Source organism: Arachis ipaensis, chromosome B9 (genome assembly GCF_059453495.1).
Source record: "Arachis ipaensis isolate K30076 ecotype BB chromosome B9, ASM5945349v1, whole genome shotgun sequence".
NCBI classification, from domain to species: Eukaryota; Viridiplantae; Streptophyta; class Magnoliopsida; order Fabales; family Fabaceae; genus Arachis; species Arachis ipaensis.
In genome coordinates, this window is record NC_142444.1 from 136,274,199 (window position 1) to 136,296,682 (window position 22,484).

At 37.1% G+C, this 22,484-nt stretch overlaps 2 protein-coding genes and 1 non-coding gene across 3 annotated transcripts; 2 read left to right on the forward strand and 1 right to left on the reverse strand.

Annotated features, from left to right (window-relative positions):
* The first annotated feature begins 11,310 nt into the window (after positions 1-11,310).
* LOC107616073 (uncharacterized) lies at positions 11,311-12,861 on the forward strand. The gene has a single exon (XM_016318072.2). The coding sequence runs from the start codon at positions 11,311-11,313 to the stop codon at positions 12,859-12,861; it is 1,551 nt and encodes a 516-aa protein (XP_016173558.2).
* A 341-nt stretch (positions 12,862-13,202) lies between these two features.
* On the forward strand, positions 13,203-14,829 carry LOC148546466 (uncharacterized). The gene is made up of 2 exons (XM_088499222.1): positions 13,203-14,465; positions 14,779-14,829. The coding sequence occupies exons 1-2, from the start codon at positions 13,203-13,205 to the stop codon at positions 14,827-14,829; spliced, it is 1,314 nt and encodes a 437-aa protein (XP_088355348.1).
* A 2,928-nt stretch (positions 14,830-17,757) lies between these two features.
* LOC148546467 (small nucleolar RNA R71) lies at positions 17,758-17,865 on the reverse strand. Its single transcript, XR_015901783.1, has one exon. It is a non-coding gene; the product is annotated as a small nucleolar RNA R71 (small nucleolar RNA).
* Positions 17,866-22,484: the final 4,619 nt, after the last annotated feature.

Below are 22,484 nucleotides of genomic sequence, written 5' to 3' on the forward strand. Positions count from 1 at the left end.
TAAATCGGACAGTAAAGGTTTTCGGCGAAAAATTTCCGGCGGTAATTAGCGGCGGATAAAAAAATCTGTCAGTAAAAAATACCGACGAAGTTTATACCTTCGAATTTATACCGTCGATAAATCCAACGGTATCCAACGATTTTCTTGTAGTGGTCATGGGTTATAAAACTATTTGTTTTGACATTCTATCGATACATACCAATTATGAATTAGGGTCATTAAAATGGGCTAAACCCATTTAAACGAGAGGGCTTTACCTCTAAATTAAGCCCGTTTAAATTTTGGGTTAAACGGGCAGAGCCCAATTAACCTGAAAAAAATGACGGGTTAAACGAGCTAGTCCGCAGGCTAAATGGGGCAGTCCGCTTATTTTTTTTACATTTTTTTAAAATAGCACTTTTAGCCAATATTTTTCTTGGTCCGATCTAAAAATTTGACTCCAACTAAAAAGAATACTGTTTGTTTAAGATTTTTTACCTAAAAGTAATATTTTTTGTCAAAATATTTTTTAAAAAATAAAATAAAATGGTAAATGAGTTATCTTGCTTAACCCATTGGGTTGACCATAAACGGTTCGGGTTAAAAAATTATGGCCCGTGCAATGGCGGAGCTTGAAACAAAATTTCGGGGGACCAAAAATTTAATATAAAAATTTAAGGTCAAACTCATCTTATGCAACTCTTTGAATTTTTGAAGGTTATATCTCACTTTTTTCGTGATTCATTAAAGTAGAAGAACTATTTATAGGTGTTGATATTATAGAAGTTAAATGTTCTCCTTCTTGAATATTAGTCTTCCTCTTAAAAAATGCATCAATTCTTTGATTTTTCATCATTATTTTGTATAAAAATTTGAATATATATCCTGTAAAATATATAAAAAAAATTAGAAGAATAAATATTAAAATTTATAATATTTATTGATTTTTTTATCAATTTATACAAATACAATAATATCAATACTTATTGAATATTCTAATATTTTTTATCATATAAAAAATTAAATTAAATAAACAATAATATATAAAATAATATTAAATTAAATAAATAAAAAACACCTAATTTTAGAATGAGAAGCAAAACATATTTTTATAATGAGAAACAAAGCAGTAAACATGATGATTTTTGTTAGATAACTTTTTTTTGTTAGATCCTTAAATTATAGTAAAGCATTTGAGCTAACTGAACTACTCCTTATTTTTTGAAGAACTACTACTAATTTTTTTATAAAAAATTTAGGGGAGCCATGGCCCCATTACCCTTAAGCTCCGTCACTGGGCCCGTGAATGAAGACAGTCCTATTATTTTGGTTGTCCACGGTATTTCTCAACCTGGCAGGTTAAGGATTAATCCATCGTAGATTTGAACTCCATTTAAGGGATCTGTCACAGGCCAATAGATTACTACATACACAAGGTATGATTTAAATCTCCTACACTTAAGCATACGAGTACCAACCCAAGTTGGTTACAGCCCTGTTATAAATTAAGTGCTTTACCACTCTCTCTTGTACTTTGTTGGCGAACAATTTCCAAATCAAAATATACAATTACAACAAAATATTGAAATAAACTTTTTAAATATCATTATTGATAGTTTCCTCAAGTTATAACAACGATATGGAAAGTAATGGCAAATGTTTGTGCCTTATATCAATCTCAAATGAGTGATTTACATATTATTTTCTTGAATATTAAAAATATTTAACAAAAGATATTAAATTCTATATTTAGTTTAAATTTTCAACTTAATAGTAATTATGATAATAAAATCTTTTCATTGTTATAATTACATTCGTGTGTATGTATGAAATATTTCCTTCCATATATGTCTTGGAAAGAAAATATAATTGTATTAAAGTCTAAAAATGACTGTAGCAAGGGTTATATACGAGGATTTAAAGGCAGACAACAATAATGCATCAATTATACCAAACATAAAGATTAAAGATTTTGTTGGAATGGCTTTGTGTTATATCATGATTTAGTTATTTTTCGATTGTTAATAAGTGTCAGTAATGTTTGAATGTTTGGAAGGACATCTATTAAGTCTCAAGTATGGCAAAAGTTTGAGAAGAATTTGGTTTCGTGTTATGGTGTTGGGGACAGAACTGATTTTTAAAAGGATCACTAGATTTTGGATATCAATAAATTGGAGGATTTTGCGCAACTAGATGCAATAGAAAACATGATAGAAGAAAGAGTGTGTGATTATGTGGTAGATGACAATTGGGACTTAGAAGGGATTGAGGTTGTGTTTGGCGAGGATTGAGTTCCGATTTTCTCAGCATTAAAGACACCCAAAGTAGGATTGGGAGAGGATAGAATCAGATAACATGGCTCCTTATTTCTAATGGAAGCTTTAACATGAAATTGACATTCTCTATCTTACTAAATATTGTGGATGATTCTAAGGCAAAGCTATTCATGAGGATTTGGAAGCTTCAGGTCCCCCAAAGGCTTAGAACCTTTTTGTGGCTAGTGATTAAGGAAACTCTGCTAACCAATGAAATTTGAGCCCAGAGGGTATTTGTGGTTCTTCGTCAGAGTCTTTGCTCCATGTCTTTTGCGACTTCAGAGTCGCTCACCACACATGGAAGAGCCTTGACAATTCATTAATTTTAGGTAATTTCTTTAATCAACCTCTCTTTCCATGGTTATTAGAGAATTTATTAACTCAATCCCACCACAAGGAATTTCCTGGCCTCGTCTCTTCACTAGCACTATGTGCTGTCTTTGGTATTTGTCAAAACAAGTTCATCTTTGAGAATGGCAATGTGTTAGATGAGAGAAAGATCTATGAGTTGGCTATCTAATTGGCAAAAGATAACAGTCGAGCTCAGAAGGAAGTTGCTTGGATGAGAAATAAGGTCGGTACCTTCATTGAAAAATATATTCTTTGATCCCCTGATTTGCCCTTACAAAAAACTAAACATCGATGGTTCAATTACAGAGGAAGGAAAGACTGTATGTAGTGGTGTTTTTAGAGACCATGATGATAAGATTATGGTTTGCTTCAATGTAAACTTGGGCAATTGTACAGTGACTATGGTAGAGCTCTGGAGCATACTGCTTGGTTTAGAATTGACCTTAAGCTTTGGACACACTCATATCTATACGGAAATGGACTTCAAGGTAGTAGTTACTCTTTGTCGTCAAGACTCCATTGACTTGCATTCCACAAGAGCTTCGGTTCTGACTATTAAAGAGTAGTGGAGCAACATATTTAGCCGGAGCATCCACCATCAGTACCGTGAAGCGAATGCTTGCGCTGATAGATTAGCGTGGCATGATCACAGCTTGCGGTTGGAATGTTTTTTTTCTTCTTTGTTCCATCTTGTATTGTTTTATGTTTTCATGCTGATTCTATTGTTACTTGTTTTTCTAAAAGGAAAAGTCCAGAGGATCAATAATTTTATTAAATTCTAGTCAGCATGTAAGGAGTAAAGAAAAATAAATTATTGGATGAAATTTCACACAAATCTCATACCATTAAAATTATCATTAATAGCTATTTGATGGCTATAAATCACAAAAATTACTAATCTCCTAGTACTCTTTTTTCTAAAATAGTCTCTTGTTAGTTTTTTTTTTTGGACAGTTACGTCTCGTTGCTTATCAAATTCAAACTTTTGGATTTATAATACGATTAAATAATTTATATTTTAAAAATATATTTTAGTTTTATTAGATATTTTAGTCATGAAAATATGAAAAATTGATATTATTGATTCTATATTTAATAAAACTTATGTGAATAATAGATGTGATTATGAGAAAGTATTTAAGAAGAGCTAAGGGTAAAGAGGTACTGTAATTAGGGAAATTTTGTGGTGCTGAATCGGGATGCTAGCATGCAATGATGTCAAGGCGTGTCTTGATGGGAGTGTGACATCTGGATGTTGACCAGCAGACTAAGGAGTTGATTTTCCTGTTTCTCGTTCCGTGCACAAAGTTAATTAGGAATAAGAATACGTTATTATTTATACCGTAAAAGATATAGACGTTAATGTATCTATATAAAAATAAAATGATAATTATAATCATAGAAAATAATTTTAGTGTACTAAAAATATTCTAACAGACCAATTATATAACTAACGTTTGAATATTTTTGACATACAAAAATTATTTTCTATAATTATAATTATCATTTTATTTTTATATGGGTACATTTATTAATATTTATATCTTTTATAGATATAAATAATAATAATGTATTCTTAAGAATAATGAAATTGTTGATTAAACTGGGTCAGTGGGCCGTTTTCATGACTTTGTGCATGAGCTTTAAAGGTTTGGTCCTTATTTATTATAACGTGATGTAAATTGAATCCAACAAATTTTATTAGTTTTTGGTTAATATTATTTGACTAACAATCTAAATATGGAATTTTTTTATTATAAAAAATGCTTTATTTACAAATAAAAATTAACCTAATTTTAATTTTGAAGATTCATTTTTTTTATATTTAGCCCAAATTCGTTACTCCCTTAATAAACTTTATGTTATGTATGAAGTTTGTCGTACTCTTTGGCGAACTTTAAGTAAGTTCTTTCAAATATAAAAATTCATAGTCTCCCGATTTCACTTTTTACTTTTCACTCTTCACTATTTACTCTCCTCCGCTTTTGTGTTACTGTGTATTTTGGCTGTTTTCGATCTGTTTATCTCTTTAATTCGTCGATTCTAGATAATTTTATTCTTATATTTCTTTTGAATTTAATTTATTGTTGTATTATTTTATAATTTTAACATATTTATTTAGTTATATTAAATCTTCATGTTAGTTTTAGTTAGTTTGATAACTATTTAGTTTGATAATTAGATGATATAGCTAGTTTAGATTACTATCTAGTGTTAGTTTAGATAATATCAAATGAGCATGTAATTATGGTAGGAGATTAATAGATGTTAGATAATAAAAAAAATTATTAGATTATTTTTCTATTTAAACTAATTATAGTTTAGAGTAAAATTATATGTTAAGCTAAGAATGTAAATTAAGTTAATAACAATGAGAAATATTAATTTATTGGCTTAAACACCTAATTTGGGTTTGATTGTTTTCTTTTAAGTGATGCAGGCCTATATGATAGAGTAGCACTGTAGCAGCCCAAACAAATGAAACAAATGTGTTCAAGTGTAATGTAGGTAAATTGATCCACTACCCCAAGTCCAATCCTAACCAAGCAATGGAGAAGCAAACCTAAAGCAAAGCTTCAGTTGCTCACTCCGGACAAACACATGAGAAAGAGAGAGAGAAAGCTTTTTCTTTGAGCTCACTCACTAGAAAAAAAAAAAAAGAAAATCAATCGAGAAAAATAATGTCCAATCACACTAATCAAAAGCATGTTAAGCTAAATCAGAGGTTAAAGGTGATTTATTTCTATTTGCATGCAAGTTAATTTCTTCACTTCTTCTCCAACTCTCTCCAATACCAATTTGGGTTAAAAGAAGAAAGTGGTTTCTACTTATACCTGCTGTGAATCAATGGCCTACAATGTTACTTGGGGCCAAAGAATATTTTCAAGGGTTTGGATTTGGGATTATCACTGAACAAACAAATCTCTGTTGCTCTGCACTCCTCGATCAAACAAAGAATCAGATTTGAAATCCCTAATTTTGGGGTTAATTGAAAAAAAGGAAGGGATAATTTCTGATAACCCAAAGTCCAAGAAATTGACCTTGGAGGAACCCCAACCGTGGCTCTGACTATGGTACAAAAAAGAAGATTGAATCTAATCAGAGCTCAAGGAGAGAGAACCCGAGAGAAAGAGTAAAGAGTGAATCCTCACTACTAAGTTTGAAGTCTTGGAAGCATTACACCTACACTAAAGGGAGCACTCCGCCAAGATGAACAACAAAGATATGAGTTGAGATGCTGGGTTTAGTGCATAGAGTTAAAGCTGTTATTCATCATCTCCTTCATATTTTATCATTTGTATTTCTGTTTCAATGTATATCTTTCTTAGTTTTCTTTAAGAGGTAAAAGGCAAGAAAGAGAGGCATTGAGAAAAAGCCATAGAGTGAAAAAGCTGAGAGATACACTTGAGAGAAAAGCCAAGAGTGATTTTAGATTTTTTTTGTTGTATTTTCTATCTTGTGTCATATACCTGATAGGTATCCCTTACTAAGTTGGGTAAGCACTTAATGTAGTGAGTCTAGGTATTAACTTAGTCAAGTCAAGTTTGTGTTAAAGCGGATTACGGTGAGTCCTAGAAAATTTGTGTATGTAATACTTGGATTAATAGTGAAAATTCCACCAACATTGTGGTGGAGACTAAACGTAGGTTGCATTGCACAAGGCAACTGAACCAGGATATATGGCTATGTCACCTTCTTCCTTTCTACTTAAGTTATGTTTTTTGGTTTTATGAGACAAAATGAAATTGTCTTCTGAATTATCCGCTGTACAAACTTAATAGAACTCGAGTTCAAATATCTATGTTTAAGGCTTAATCAACCAAAGTTAAAGAAGGCCACAGATTCAACCCCCTTCTCTAAGCCTTTTGGAACCTTCATTATAGTTTATGGTTTAGGTATTTAGATCTATTTCTAATGTATTTGATAATAAGTTAATTTTAAATTATTTTATTTAGATTATTGTTTCATATGAACTGATTATGGTGTAGAGTAAAATCATAGTTTATAATTTAAGTATTTAGATTGTTAATTTTAAATAGTTTTATTCTAATTTATTCTATTACATTGTAGTTTGATGGCGTAAAACATGTTTGGCTACGAGAATACCTTTTATAGACAAGATCGGATTGACCATATTGCTGGAAGACTTGGTCGAGTGGTATACTTTATAAGTTATATCTTTTATATGTCCAAAATTTGTCTTATTACTTATGGCCTCTATTTTGTATGACTCATTGATTTTCTTTGGTAGAGTCCTTAGGTCTTGTGTACAAGAAGTAATTTACTACAACGTTCGGCCGAGCGTATCAAGACACACCTTAAACGAGTAGGATCTGAGCATGTGGCATATATGTTAGAGTGAGACCATGACTGGACATTGGTCTCTACTTTGATCAAGATATGGCAACCTGAGTCCCATTCTTTTCGCCTGTCCTGTGGAAAAATGACTATCACCCTATAGGATGTGGTGTATCAGTTGGAACTCAATATTGATGGAGACCCAGTCAGAGGCTACATAGATAGGTGAGAGCAGTTCTATAATGGACGCTCTATTGAGGAGCTCTGTCAGTAGCTGTTGGGTGTTGTTCTGGGCCTCCATGATAGACAGTCATCCTCGTGATCGATCGGTTTGAACTCCGATATGTAAACATTGAACACTGTTTCTATGCAATACACGGGATGGACAAAAGCCTTCCAATCAAGCCATGCATGAGAGGATGCTGCTAGAACATGAAGGCATAAAATATGAAGAGTCTGGAAGTACCCATAGTTACACTTACCCTCATCAAGAAGTACTTGGGTAATTCTGCTGTCTGGAATCGGACATTGCTGCTAATTCCTCAATAGTAGAATTGGATCTCGACTGATCAAACTGATAAATATTCATGGTATTCACGTGCTTCAAGTTGAATTCAATAGCCTTCATCAACATCTGTGAGAACTCAACACCCACATGAAGCTGTGCCTGAGCCTCTACACCCTTTCTCACAAAAATTTCACTGAAACAAAAATAGGTCGATTTGACAAGAGAGGTAATGGGAAAATTACGAGTAGCCTTCATAATGGCATTGATGCACTTAGAGATGTTTGTTGCCATGTGCCCAAAATGACGACCTTCATCTGCATACTGCGCCCATTGTGAACGCGGCATTTCTTCAAGCTAGTTTGTGATTGCGAGATTCTCCCCCTTCAGACGACCAAAATAATGTGTGAACTCCCTGTGCAAATTCAAATATGCTGCATTAACAAGCACCTTCTTCAAGTTCTTGTTCTTGAAGTGTGTCATGAAGTTGGATACAATATGTCTTGCACAAAACGCCTGGAAGACATGAGACAATTTTCATCCACTTCTATCGGCGTTCAATGCAGCATCAATCAATTTGTGCCTATCTGAAATCACCAATAGTCCTGGCTGGGGTGTCACATGCTGCCTCAGATAAGAAAGGAAAAATAACCAAGCCTTCTTCGTCTCACTCTCGACCACGGCAAATACAATAGGTAATATGTTTGAATTGCTATCTTGAGCAATAGCCATAAGCAAAGTGCCTCCGTATTTACAAAAAAATTTATTTTTCATGAAAAAAGAACGAGAGACTTAGATCAAGTTAAGTACATTGATGAGCGGATAATTTATACGCTTTTTGGCATTGTTTTTACATAGTTTTTAGTATGATTTGATTAGTTTTTAGTATATTTTTATTAGTTTTTAATTAAAAATCACATTTCTGGAATTTACTAGGAGTTTGTGTGTTTTTCTGTGATTTCAGATATTTTCTAACTGAAATTGAAGGACTTGAGCAAAAATCTGATTCAGAGGCTGAAGAAGGACCGCAGATGCTGTTGGATTCTGACCTCCCTGCACTCAAAGTGGATTTTCTGGATCTACAGAAACCTAAATAGCGCGCTCTCAATTGCGTTGGAAAGTAGACATCTAGGGCTTTTCAGTAATATATAATAGTCCATACTTTGTCTGAGTTTAGACGACACAAACTGGCGTTCAATGCCAGCTTTCTGCCATATTCTGGAGTTAAACACTAGAAACAGGTTGCAAAGCAGAGTTAAACGCCAGAAACAGGTTACAAACTGGTGTTTAACTCCAAGGAAGACCTCTACATATGAAAGCTTCAATGCTCAGCCCAAGCACACACCAAGTGGGCCCGGAAGTAGATTTCTGCATCATTTACTTATTTCTGTAACCCTAGTAACTAGTTTAGTATAAATAGAACTTTTTACTATTGTGTTAGGGATCTTTGGAAGATCTTTGGATTATCTTTTGATCCTTTGATCACGTTTAGGGGGCTGGCCATTCGGCCATGCCTGGACCTTCATCACTTATGTATTTTCAACGGTAGAGTTTGTACACACCATAGATTAAGGTGTGGAGCTCTGCTGTTCCTCATGAATTAATACAAAGTACTATTATTTTTCTATTCAATTCAAGCCTATTTCTTCTCTAAGATATTCATTCGCACACAAGAACATGATGAATGTGATGATTATGTGACGCTCATCATCATTCTCACTTATGAACGCGTGCCTGACAAACACTTCTGTTCTACATGCAAACAAACTTGAATGCATATCTCTTAGCCTCCTGATCTACGATCAGAGTCTTCGTGGTATAGGCTAGAATTATTGGCGGCCATTCTTGAGATCTGGAATGTCTAAACCTTGTCTGTGGTTCTAAGTAGGATCTGGGAAGGGATGGCTGTGACGAGCTTCAAACTCGCGAGTGCTGGGCGTAGTGACAGACGCAAAAGGATTACTGGATCCTATTCCAGCATGATCGAGAACCGACAGATGATTAGTCGTGCGGTGACAGCGCATTTTGGACCATTTTCACTGAGAGGACGGGATGTAGCCATTGACAACGGTGATGCCCAACATACAGCTTGCCATGGAAAGGAGTATGAAGGATTGGATGAAAGCAGTAGGAAAGCGGAGATTCAGAAGGAACTAAGCATCTCTATACGCTTATATGAAATTCTCACCAATGAATTACATCAGTATTTCTATCCTATTTTACGTTTTATTTATCTTTTAATTATTAAAACTTTATAACCATTTGAATCCGCCTGACTGAGATTTACAAGGTGACCATAGCTTGCTTCAAACCGACAATCTCTATGGGATCGACCTTTACTCACGTAAGGTTTATTACTTGGACGACCCAGTGCACTTGCTGGTTAGTTGTGCGAAGTTGTGACAAAGAATTAAGATTATAAACGTGCGTATAAAGTTTTTGACGCCGTTACCAAGGAATGAACGATCACGATTTCGTGCACCAAGTTTTTGGCGCCGTTGCCGGGGATCGTTCGAGTTTGGACAACTGACGGTTCATCTTGTTGCTCAGATTAGGTAATTTTATTTTATTTTTAAGCTTTTTATTTCTTATTTTCGAAAATAATACAAAAAAAAATTTTTTTTTCTTCTTTTTCGTTTTTCCCAAAATAATGTTCGAAAAAAAAAACCAAAAAATTTCTTATAAAATCATAAAAACCAAAAATTTTATGTTTCTTGTGTGAGTCTAGTGTCAAATTTTAAGTTTGGTGTCAATTACATCTTTTTAATTTTTCTTAAAATCTTCGAAAATTCATGCATGTGTTCTTCATGATCTTCAAGTTGTTCTTGATGATTTTCTATGTTTGATCTTTAATTTTTTTTGTTTTGTGTCTTTTCTTGTTTTTCATATGCATTTTCAATTTGTTAATGTTTAAAGTTTGAAAATTTCTAAGTTTGGTGTCTTGTATGTTTTTCTTTTCTTAAAAATTTTCAAAAATAAGTCTTGATGTTCATCTTGATCTTCAAAGTGTTCTTGGTGTTCATCTTGACATTCAAAGTGTTCTTGCATGTATTAGTTGTTTTGATTCATAATTTCTATGTTTTGTGTCAATTTTGTATTTTTCTCTCTCCTCATTAAAAATTCAAAAAAAAATAGCTTTCCCTTATTCTTCTCATAAATTTCGAAAATTTGGATTGACTTAGTCAAAAAATTTTTAAAATTTAGTTGTTTCCTATTAGTCAAGTCAAATTTTCAATTTAAAAATTCTATCTTTTCAAAACTTTTTCAAAAATTAAATCTTTTTCAATTTCTATATATATTTTCGAAATTTCAAATTGCTTTTCAAAATCTTTTTCTTATTTTTGTTTCATATTTTCGAATTTATTGCTAGCATTCAATTTTTAGATCCAAAAATTTCAAGTTGTTACTTGCCTATTAAGAAAGGTTCAATTTTTGAATTTTAAAAATCATATCTTTTAGTTTCTTGTTAGTCAAGTAATCAACTTTAATTTCAAAAATCAAATCTTTTTAATTTCCTTCTCAAATCCTTTTCAATTTAAATTTCAATCATTTCAATCATATCTTTTTCAAAATCAATTTTCAAAATCTTTTCTAACTTCCTATCTTTTCAAATTTGATTTTCAAATCATTTTCAATTAACTACTTTATTTTTTATTTGATTTTAAAAATTTTCTATTTCAATTATATCTTTTTCAAAGCCACCTAACTAATTCTCTCTCTCTAATTTTTGAAAATCCCCTATTCCTTTTTCAAAAATTCCTTTTAATTAACTAATTATTTTAAATTTAAATTTTAATATAATAATTTCCATAAAAGTAAAACCCTAGCAGAGAAAGAGTACGTACTCTGTACTCAGAGAGAATGAGAGAAGGAGAGAGCGGGAGAGAGCGTTTGAGGGTGAAACACGGTGAAGAAGATGGCCATGCCATCGAAAGAGATAAGGGGGAGAGTGTGGGAGGGTTTGCATCAGGTGTGAAGGAGGGATCAAGTAAGGGCGACCTTAGTTCCAGGGTGACTTCCAAGATTTCGTTCCGTGACAAGGTTATTGGTTCTACGGTAGCCACAGGGATAAATCGGGCTGAAGCTCTAGATGAGGATTCCATGGCAGTGGTCACTGGAAAACAAGGAGATCATATGCCTCCAAGAGTTTGCTTCTCCGAAGAGGCTAGGAACATCCTCTCTGAACCATACAAGGAAGCAATTGTGATTAAGGTTCTTGGAAAAAACCTTAGTTACACGGCCATGTTTCACAAATTGAAAGGGGTATGGAGGATCACCGGTGGATATGAAATCTTGGATGTGGGTTTTGGGTACTTCCTTGTTAAATTTGATCGCATGGACGATCGAGAGAAGGTTTTACTAGGGGGGCCATGGATGATCTTCGGTCACTATATTGCGGTCAAGCCATGGACACCGGATTTTAAACCTTGTGAGGACACTTTCGGGGAGACTATGGTTTGGATTCGAATCTCTGGTTTGAGCATATGGTACTATCAGGATAAAGCCATGATGAGAATCGCTTCTGCTGTGGGAAGACCAGTCAAGGTGGATCTGGCTACTAAGTTGGCGGAAAGGGGAAAATTTGCTCGGGCTTGCGTGCAAATTAATCTTGGTTTGCCGGTGGTCCGGAGTGTGATTGTCGATGAGTTTGAATATAAGGTGGAGTATGAATGCTTACACCATATTTGTGACAAGTGCAATTGTTTCGGGCATCCAGCAACTGACTGCAGAATGACCCCAATAGATTCGAAAAGGGTGGATCGAAAGGAAACATCAGTGACCGAGACGGCGGCCCGGTCGGTGCAGCCACAGGAAGCTTCAAAAGAGAAAATTTTTGAATTTGGATGCAATCCCAAAGAGTCAGTGATAGTTGCAGAAATTGGAGAGGAATTAGATGATACGTTGCATGGGAAGGAAGTGGGATCCCAACATTTGGAAAATGAGGCTGGCTGGACCAAAGTCAGCGGTAAAATGAGAGGAAAATTGAGTCAATCAAACAAAGCCCAACAAACATCTAAAGATAAAATGCCGGTGCGCTCAAATCAGAAATTGGACCAGAACCGTGACTTTGGGCTACGTATGAGAGGAGCCGAATCAGGGCTGAAGACCGGGTCGGTTAGCGGATCTAAGGCACGCATGGCATCTTCCAAACAGCAAGGGGTGAAGGGCAAATCTGTCTCCGTTGCGGTGCCGACTTTCACTGCCATTATCAAAAACGGACACAAGAGGTTGCGCCCTTCTTCTTTGCAGAATTCGCCGTCGACTCCGGACTGCCTTGGCGACACCAGCAAGCAGCAAATCGGCAAATTGGAAGGGTTGTCAGTGGAGGGACACAGACAAACCGGGCAACAACCGGACAAGGACAAGCAAGACTCAGGGGGATATGATGGTGGATCTTCATCATATCGTTAGGGACTTCAGCTGAGGTTGGTCCTTTTTACAATACAAATTATTTTATGGATTATTTAGATTTAAGCTTTCTATTTTGGAATATTAGAGGTGCCTCTAATAAATTGGCCCGGGTTCATAGTAAGGAGTTAGCGAATAAATTTCATCCTACTTTTTTCATTCTGTTTGAAACCCATATTGCTTTCGAGAGGATGAAATCTTTTTGGAATAATCTAGGTTACTAGGGTGTTGGTATTGTTGAGGCTAATGGTCATAGTGGGGGTATCTGGGTTCTATGTTCTAATTCAAATATTTCTGTGAGAGTATTGGATGTAGTTGATCAATGTATCAGTTTTGAAATCACTATGGGCAATACATCTAGTTACTGCAGTGCGGTGTATGCTAATCCGCATATACATCGGCGTAAAGAACTGTGGGGTGACTTGACAAGGATTGCTAATATGATCCACGGACCTTGGATTGTGTTAGGGGACTTTAATGATATTTTGTTGCAGAGTGAAGTTAGAGGGGGGCAATTTAGACTTGCCAGAGCAGAACAATTTGCGGAAACATTGGAGGATTGTGGGCTGTTTGATATGGGGGCTATTGGGAGAAGATTCACTTGGTACAGGAAGGTGAAAGGTGGGGTGCAGGTGGCCAAGAAGCTTGATAGAGCAGTCATCAACCAGGACTGGCGACTAATGTTTCCGGAGGCTTATACTGAGGTGCTGGCGCGCCTTCACTCTGATCATTGCCCATTATTCACTAGGTGCAAGATGGCAAAGAGGGCTACCAAGGGCCATCGTCCGTTCAGATTCCAGGCTGCGTGGATGACTCATCCTCTTTTTAGGAATGTTGTTGATACAGCTTGGAATAGAGGAGCTCCGGATGTAGTTAAATGTTTGTTGGAGGTTCAAAAAGATGCAACTAGCTTCAATAAAAAGGTTTTTGGCAATATTTTTGTTAAGAAAAGGGAGTTGGAGAGGCTTTTGAATGACGTTCAGATTACTCTGGAAAGTCGGGAGGATCAACAGCTTAGGATCAAAGAGCAAGTTTTGCATCAGGAACTGAATGCTGTCCTTCTTCAAGAAGAGTTGTTGTGGTATCAAAAATCTAGAGAACAATGGGTGAGATGTGGAGACAGAAATACAAAATTTTTTCATCTGCAGACAGTTATCAGGAGAAAGAGGAACAAAATTCATGGGTTATTTTTGGAGGATGGGTCTTGGACCACGGAGACTACGACTCTAGAAATGGCGGCAAATTCTTTCTTTCAAAAGCTCTTTTCTACAAGAGAGGATATTGACCTGGACGCCATGGGGCCTTTTCCTTGCCCGTCTCTTAGTACTGAGGCTTGTCAAAAGTTAGTGGAACCGGTGACGTCTGAAGAGGTTAAAAGAGCTGTGATGACCATGAGTTCATTTAAAGCCCCAGGGCCAGATGGATTTCAAGCAATTTTCTACAAAGAGTTCTGGGACTCTCTTAGCAACGATGTGTGTAGACTGGTCAAGCGAGCCTTTGAGGGTGAGCCATTGAATGCGGCTATTTTCGATACTCTCATTGTTCTAATTCCTAAAGTGGAAGTTCCCTCTTCCTTACGGGAGTTTCGGCCTATTAGCTTATGTAATGTAATTTATAAAATTGTCACAAAGGTTCTAGTTAACAGGTTCAGACCTTTCCTGTCGGAGATCATTGGTCCTTTGCAAGGAGGGTTCATTCCAGGAAGAGGAACCACGGAGAATATTATCATTGCTCAAGAGATTATGCACTTCATGAGGAACACCAAGTCTCGAAAAGGGACCATGGCATTCAAGATTGATTTGGAAAAAGCTTATGACAGGGTAGACTGGCGTTTTCTGGAAGCTACTTTGGTCCGGTTTGGGTTTCCAAAGGCTACCATTAATCTTATATTGAATTGTGTGACTTCCTCTTCGTTGGCAGTTTTGTGGAATGGGAACAGGCTCCAAAATTTCAATCCGAAGAGAGGGTTGAGGCAAGGAGATCCTATGTCTCCTTATCTATTTGTACTCTGTATGGAAATGCTTGCCTGCTTTATCTCTCATAGAGTTTCCCAAGGTGTGTGGAACCCAGTTGCAGTTTCTAGGAATGGACCACGACTCTCTCATTTGATGTTTGCAGATGATCTTTTGCTTTTCTGTAAGGCATCAAAAGCTCAAGTAATAGAGGTCATGCATTGTTTGGACTTGTTTTCTAGAGCGTCAGGTTTAAAGGTAAATCTTCATAAGTCAAAGGCCCAGTGTTCCAAGAGGGTGTCGGAGAGGAGAAAAGAGGTTCTCTCAGGGGTCTCTAACATCCGGTTCTGCAATGATTTGGGTAAATACCTGGGAATTAACATCGGTCATGCCAGAGCTTCCAGGAAGACGGCTCAGGAGATTATTGAAAAAATTTCGAGAAAGCTCTCCAGTTGGAAAGGACGCCTACTGAATAAGGCAGGGAGGCTTTGTCTTGTTAAATCGGTTATGGCCTCTATCCCAGTTTATGAAATGCAAATTTCTCTTCTCCCGAAGTATGCATGTAATAAAATTGATTCCTTGATGAGACAATTCTTGTGGAAAGGCCAAGCGACTGGAAAAGGGCTGCCTCTGGTCAGGTGGGAGGTCGCCATAACTCCTAAAAAGGCAGGAGGATTGGGTATTAGGGATACTTCCTGTGCTAACATGGCGCTTCTGGGAAAGTTGGTATGGGATTGTCTAAATAATAGTGAGAAGTTATGGGTGCAGGTTCTGAAGCATAAATATCTCAGGAATCAATCTGTTATGAACGGAAACAGTAGAAATTCTTCATCGGCTACCTGGAAGAACATTGTTAGTGCCTATGAGCATCTCAAGGAAGGGCTTCATTGGAATATTGGAGATGTCCACAAATCAGTTTGGTATGATGAGTGGACTCCTTTTGGTAAGCTTTGCAACCTTGTTCCTTATGTACACATTTCTGAATCAGATTTCATGGTGGCTGACTTGTGGAAAGGGGTGTCTTGGGAGGTTGATAGTCTTACCACGCCTATTCCGCATGAGATTAAGCAGTTTATTTGTGGTCTGAGATATCCTAGTTTGACTGAGTTGGAGCCACAGTGGGAGTGGTGGCCTGCAGCAACAAAAAAGTATAGTGCAAGGGAGGGTTACAGATGGTTATTAAAGAAAACATTAAATTGGAATGCCAACAGTAATTGGAACTGGTTGTGGAACATAAACATTCCAGAGAAGTTCAAATTTACTATGTGGCATAGCTTACATGATGCTCTACCAACTGAGACCTTTCGATTCAAGCGGCATTTAGCTTCTTCAGATATGTGTAAGAGATGTAACAAGGCGCAGGAGACTATGGAGCATTGCCTTAGAGACTGTGAACGATCAAAGGCAATCTGGTATATGTTGGATCCTAGTATCCTGGACTCGACGGCTGGTACTGCTCTTGAAGAGTGGTTTCGGAAGGCCTTGGCTAACAATGAGGCGTCCTTTGGTGCAGGGCTTTGGTGGGTATGGAGACATAGGTGCAATGACATATTCAACACTGACAACCCTTGGACAGACCATAAGGTTGTTGCCTTGGCCAGAATTACCGCCAAGGACTTACAGGTTTACAGGAATCGAAGCAATGCATTTAGGTCTCTCCGAAATTGCCTGTGTTGGGAACCACCGGTAGGCAATAGTTTTAAAGTTAATTGTGATGCAAGCTTGTATATGGATTCAAATTTAGCGGGATTTGGGTGTATTATTAGAGATTCTAAGGGAGATTGGATTTCGGGCTGCTCTGGAAGCATTCCCCCTTGGTCTATAATCAGATGTGAATTATTTGCTGCTTGGAGGGGGCTGGTTTTAGCTTGGGATTGCGGTTTGAGGGATATTATATGTGAAACAGATTGCCTTGACATTCTGCCCATCATGCATGAGCTTACAAGTGGGTATCCATCTGAAGTAACAGATTTGGTTCACAAGATTCAGGAGCTTTTATCTCGTCCTTGGCTTGTTCACGTTGAATGGGTGTCCCGAGAAGCAAATAGAGCTGCGGATTGGATGGCTAAATATGGTGCCAAGAGTAACTCTAATCATGTTATTTGGTCTGAACCTAGTGTTGATCTCCAACAGATCATCCGCTCGGATTTAGAATAGTTTTTGCTTTGTTTCTTTCCTTGTTTAGTCACCAAAAAAAAAATTTAAATTTAAATTTTATTCCTTTTCATATTTTTTAATTCTAACTAATAATTAAAATAAAAACAAAAATATTTTTCCTTTTATTTTAATTTAAATTCGAATTTCTCTCTTCCCCTTCTTCTATCCTTCTCTTCTTCTACTCACATAAAGGAATCTCTATACTGTGACATAGAGGATTCATCTTCTTTTCTGTTTTCTTCTTTTTCATATGAGCAGGAACAGGGACAAAGACATTCTTATTGAAGCTGATCCTAAACCTGAAAGGACTCTTAAGAGGAAACTAAGAGAAGCTAAAGCACAACCCTCTGGAGAGGACCTGACAGAAATTTTCAAAAAAGAAGGAGACATGGCCGAACCCAGTAACAATGGTGGAGATGCAAGGAAGATGCTTGGTGACTTTATTGCACCCTCTTCTAACTTCTATGGAAGAAGCATCTCAATTCCTGCCATTGGAGCAAACAATTTTGAGCTTAAGCCTCAATTAGTTTCTCTAATGCAAAAGAATTGCAAGTTTCATGGACTTCCATTGGAAGATCCTCATCATTTCTTAGCTGAATTCTTACAAATCTGTGACACTGTCAAGACCAATGGAGTTGATCCCGAGGTCTACAGGCTTATGCTTTTCCCTTTTGCTGTAAGAGACAGAGCTAGAATATGGTTGGACTCTCAACCTAAAGATAGCCTGAACTCTTGGGATAAGCTGGTCACGGCTTTCTTAGCCAAGTTCTTTCCTCCTCAAATACTTAGCAAGCTTAGAGTGGATGTTCAAACCTTCAAACAGAAAGAAGGTGAATCCCTCTATAAAGCTTAGGAGAGATACAAGCAACTGACCAAAAAGTGTCCTTCTAACATGCTTTCAGAATGGACCATCTTGGATATATTCTATGATGGTCTATCTGAATTATCAAAGATGTCATTGGACCATTCTACCGGTGGATCCATTCACCTAAAAAAAATGCCTGTAGAAGCTCAGGAACTCATTGACATGGTTACAAATAACCAGTTCATGTACACTTCTGAAAGGAATCCTGTGAGTAATGGGATGCCTCAGAGGAAAGGAGTTCTTAAAATTGATACTCTGAATGCCATATTGGCTCAGAATAAAATATTGACTCAGCAAGTCAATATGATTTCTCAGAGTCTGAATGGATTGCAAGCTGCATCCAACAGTACTAAAGAAGCATCTTCTGAAGAAGAAGCTTATGATCCTGAGAACCATGCAATAGCAGAGGTGAATTACATGGGAGAACCCTATGAAAACACCTATAATCCCTCATGGAGAAATCATCCAAATTTCTCATGGAAGGATCAACAAAAGCCTCAACAAGGCTTTAATAATGGTGGAAGAAACAGGTTTAGCAATAGCAAGCCTTTTCCATCATCATCTCAGCAACAGACAGAGAATTCTAAGCAGAGTCCATCTAGCTTAGCAAATATAGTCTCTGATCTATCTAAGGCCACTCTAAGTTTCATGAATGAAACAAGGTCCTCCATTAGAAATCTAGAGGCACAAGTGGGCCAGCTGAGTAAAAGGGTCACTGAAACTCCTCCTAGTACTCTCCCAAGCAATACAGAAGATAATCCAAAAAGAGAGTGCAAGGTCACAACCTTACTTGGTGTGGCCGAACCCAGAGAGGAGGAGAAGGACGTGAATCCTAGTGAGGAAGACCTCCTGGGACGTCCATTGACCTATAAGGAGTTTCCCTTTGATGAACCAAAGGAATCTGAGGCTTATCTAAAGACCATAGAGATTCCATTGAACCTCCTTTTACCATTCATGAGCTCTGATGACTATTTTTCCTCTAAAGAGGATGACGACATCAGTGAAGAGCAGGTTGCTAAATATCTATGAGCCATCATGAAGTTGAATGTCAGTTTATTTGGTAATGATACTTAGGAGGATGAACTCCCTTGTTCACCAATGAACTAAGTGCATTGATAAGGCAGATATTGCCTCAGAAGAAACCGGATCCCGGAAAGTTCTTCATACCTTGTACTATAGGCACCATGACCTTTGAGAAGGCTATGTGTGACCTTTGGTCAGGGATAAACTTAATGCCACTCTCTGTAATAGAGAAACTGGGAATCTATGAGGTACAAGCTGTAAGAATCTCACTAGAGATGGCAGAAAAATCAATAAAATAGGCTTATGGATTAGTAGAGGACTTGTTAGTAAATGTTGAAGGCCTTTACATCCCTACTGATTTCATAATCCTAGACACTGGGAAGGATGAGGATGAATCCATCATCCTTGGAAGACCCTTCCTAGCCACAGCAAAAGCTGTGACTGATGTGGACAGAGGAGAGTTGGTCCTTCAACTGAATGAGGACTACCTTGTATTTAAGACTCAAGGTTCTCCTTCTGTAACCATGGAGAGGAAGCATGAAAAGCTTCTCTCATTGCAGAGTCAACCAAAGCCCCCACAGTCAAACTCTAAGTTTGGTGTTGGGAGGCCACAACCAAACTCTAAGTTTGGTGTTGAACCCCCACATTCAAACTCTAAGTTTGGTGTTGGGAGGTCCCAACAATGCTCTGAACATCTGTGAGGCTCCATGAAAGCTCACTGTCAAGCTATTGACATTAAAGAAGCGCTTGTTGGGATGCAACCCAATGTTATTTAATTATATTTAATTATATTTAATTTCTATTTTATGTTTCTTTAGGTTGATGATCATGTAAAGTCACAAAAACTACTGAAAAATCAAAAACAGAATGAAAAACAGCATTAAAAATAGCTCACCCTGGAGGAAGAGCTTATTGGCATTTAAACGCAAGTAAGAAGCATCAAACTGGCATTTAACGCCAGGAAGAAGCATCAAACTGGCGTTAAACGCTAGAAACAAGCACCAGACTGGCGTTTAATGCCAAAACAGAGCATGGAATTGGCGTTAAACGCCAGAAACAAGCAGCAAGTTGGCGTTTAACGCCAGACATGCATTCTAAGAGTGTTTTACACGCCTAAATGGAGCAGGGATGTTAAGTCCTTGACCCCTCTGGATCTGTGGACCCCACAGGATCCCCACCTACCCTACCTCTTCTTCTCTCCTCTTCACACATTCTCATAACACTCTTCCCCAAATACCCTTCACCAATCACCTCCATCACTCTTCCAAAACCATCATACAACCCACCTACACCCACCCACTCAAATTTAAACCATCACTCTATCCTTTTCACACATCATAACCACCTACACCCCCCTTGGCCGAACCACATATTCCCCTCCATCTCCTCCTTTTTCTTCTTTCTCTACTACTTTCTTTCTTCTTTTGCTCGAGGACGAGCAAACCTTTTAAGTTTGGTGTGGTAAAAGCATTGCTTTTTGTTTTTCCATAACCATTTATGCCACTTAAGGCCGGAGAAACCTCTAGAAAGAGGAAAGGAAATGCAATTGCTTCTACCTCTGAGTCATGGAAGATGGAGAGATTCATCTCAAGGGTCCATAGCTCAGTAGTAGAGCATTTGACTGCACAACAAGAGAGCCCACTCATGGACCTCAACAAGAGCATGAGAAAATTCCTCACCATGAAATCCCTGAGATGCCTCAAGGGATGCATTTCCCTCCACAAAACTATTGGGAGCAAATCAACACCTCCCTAGGAGAATTAAGTTCCAACATGGGACAACTAAGGATGGAACACCAAGAGCACTCCATCATTCTCCATGAGATTAGAGAAGATCAAAGAGCTATGAGGGAGGAACAACAAAGACAAGGAAGAGACATAGAGGAGCTCAAGAGCACCATTAGTTCCTCAAGGAGAGGAAGACACCACCCTCACTAAGGTGGACCTGTTCCTTAATCTCCTTGTTCTTATTTCTCTGTTTTTCAGTTTTTGAGCCTTATGTTTTATTTATGTTTGTGTCTTTATTACATGATCATTAGTGTTTAAGTTTCTAGGTCTTAAAGCTATGAATGTCCTATGAATCCATCACCTCTCTTAAACTGTTCTAAAAACAAAAGAACAAGAAGTACATGATTTCGAATTCATCCTTGAAATTAGTTTAATTATTTTGATGTGGTGACAATACTTTTTGTTTTCTGAATGAATGCTTGAACAGTGCATATGTCTTTTGAATTTGTTGTTTATGAATATTAAATATGTTGGCTCTTGAAAGAATGATGAAAAAGAGAAATATTATTGATAATCTGAAAAATCATAAAATTGATTCTTGAAGCAAGAAAAAGTAGTGAATACAAAATCTTGCGAAAAAAAAGAAAAGAAAATTGGCGAAAAAAAAAAGAAAAGAAAGAAAAAGAAAAAGCAAGCAGAAAAAGCCAAGAGCTCTTTAAGCCAAAAGGCAAGAGCAAAAAGCCAGTAACCCTTTAAACCAAAAGGCAAGGGTAATAAAAAGGATCCAAGGCTTTGAGCATCAGTGGATAAGAGGGCCCAACAGGAATAAAATCCTAGCATAAGCGGCTAAACCAAGCTGTCCCTAACCATGTGCTTGTGGCGTGAAGGTGTCAAGTGAAAACTTGAGACTGAGCGGTTAAAGTCGAGGTCCAAAGCAAAAACAGAGTGTTCTTAAGAATCCTGGACACCTCTAATTGGGGACTCTAGCAAAGCTGAGTCACAATCCGAAAAGGTTCACCCAGTTATGTGTCTGTGGCATTTATGTATCCGGTGGTAATACTGGAAAACAAAGTGCTTAGGGCCACGACCAAGACTCATAAAGTAGCTGTGTTCAAGAATCAACATAATAAACTAGGAGAATCAATAACACTATCTGAATTCTGAGTTCCTATAGATGCCAATCATTCTGAACTTCAATGGATTAAGTGAGATGCCAAAACTATTCAGAGGCAAAAAGCTACAAGTCCCGCTCATCTAATTGGAGCTAAGTTTCATTGATATTTTGGAATTTATAGTATATTCTCTTCTTTTTATCCTATTTGATTTTCAGTTGCTTGGGGACAAGCAACAATTTAAGTTTGGTGTTGTGATGAACGGAGAATTTATACACTTTTTGGCATTGTTTACATAGTTTTTAGTATGATTTGATTAGTTTTTAGTATATTTTTATTAGTTTTTAATTAAAAATCACATTTCTGGACTTTACTATGAGTTTGTGTGTTTTTCTGTGATTTCAGGTATTTTCTGACTGAAATTGAAGGACTTGAGCAAAAATCTGATTCAGAGGCTGAAGAAGGACTACAGATGCTGTTGGATTCTGACCTCCCTGCACTCAAAGTGGATTTTCTGGAGCTACAGAAACCCAAATGGTGCACTCTCAATTGCGTTGGAAATTAGACATCCAGGGCTTTCCAGCAATATATAATAGTCCATACTTTGCCCGAGTTTAGACGACACAAACTGGCGTTCAACGCCAACTTTCTGTCCTATTCTGGAGTTAAACGCCAGAAACAGGTTGCAAAGCAGAGTTAAACGCCAAAAATAGGTTACAAACTGGCGTTTAACTCCAAGGAAGACCTCTACACGTGAAAGCTTCAATGCTCAGCCTAAGCACACACCAAG

What these genes read in the sequence shown, in the direction of transcription:
- LOC107616073 (XM_016318072.2), top strand. Translation starts at nt 11,311, where the DNA reads ATGAGAGAAGGAGAGAGCGGGAGAGAGCGTTTGAGGGTGAAACACGGT.
- LOC148546466 (XM_088499222.1), top strand. Translation starts at nt 13,203, where the DNA reads ATGGGCAATACATCTAGTTACTGCAGTGCGGTGTATGCTAATCCGCAT. An exon ending in GGCCTATTAGCTTATGTAAT is followed by an intron (nt 14,466 to 14,778) that starts GTAATTTATAAA and finishes CTTCGTTGGCAG; the next exon opens with TTTTGTGGAATGGGAACAGG.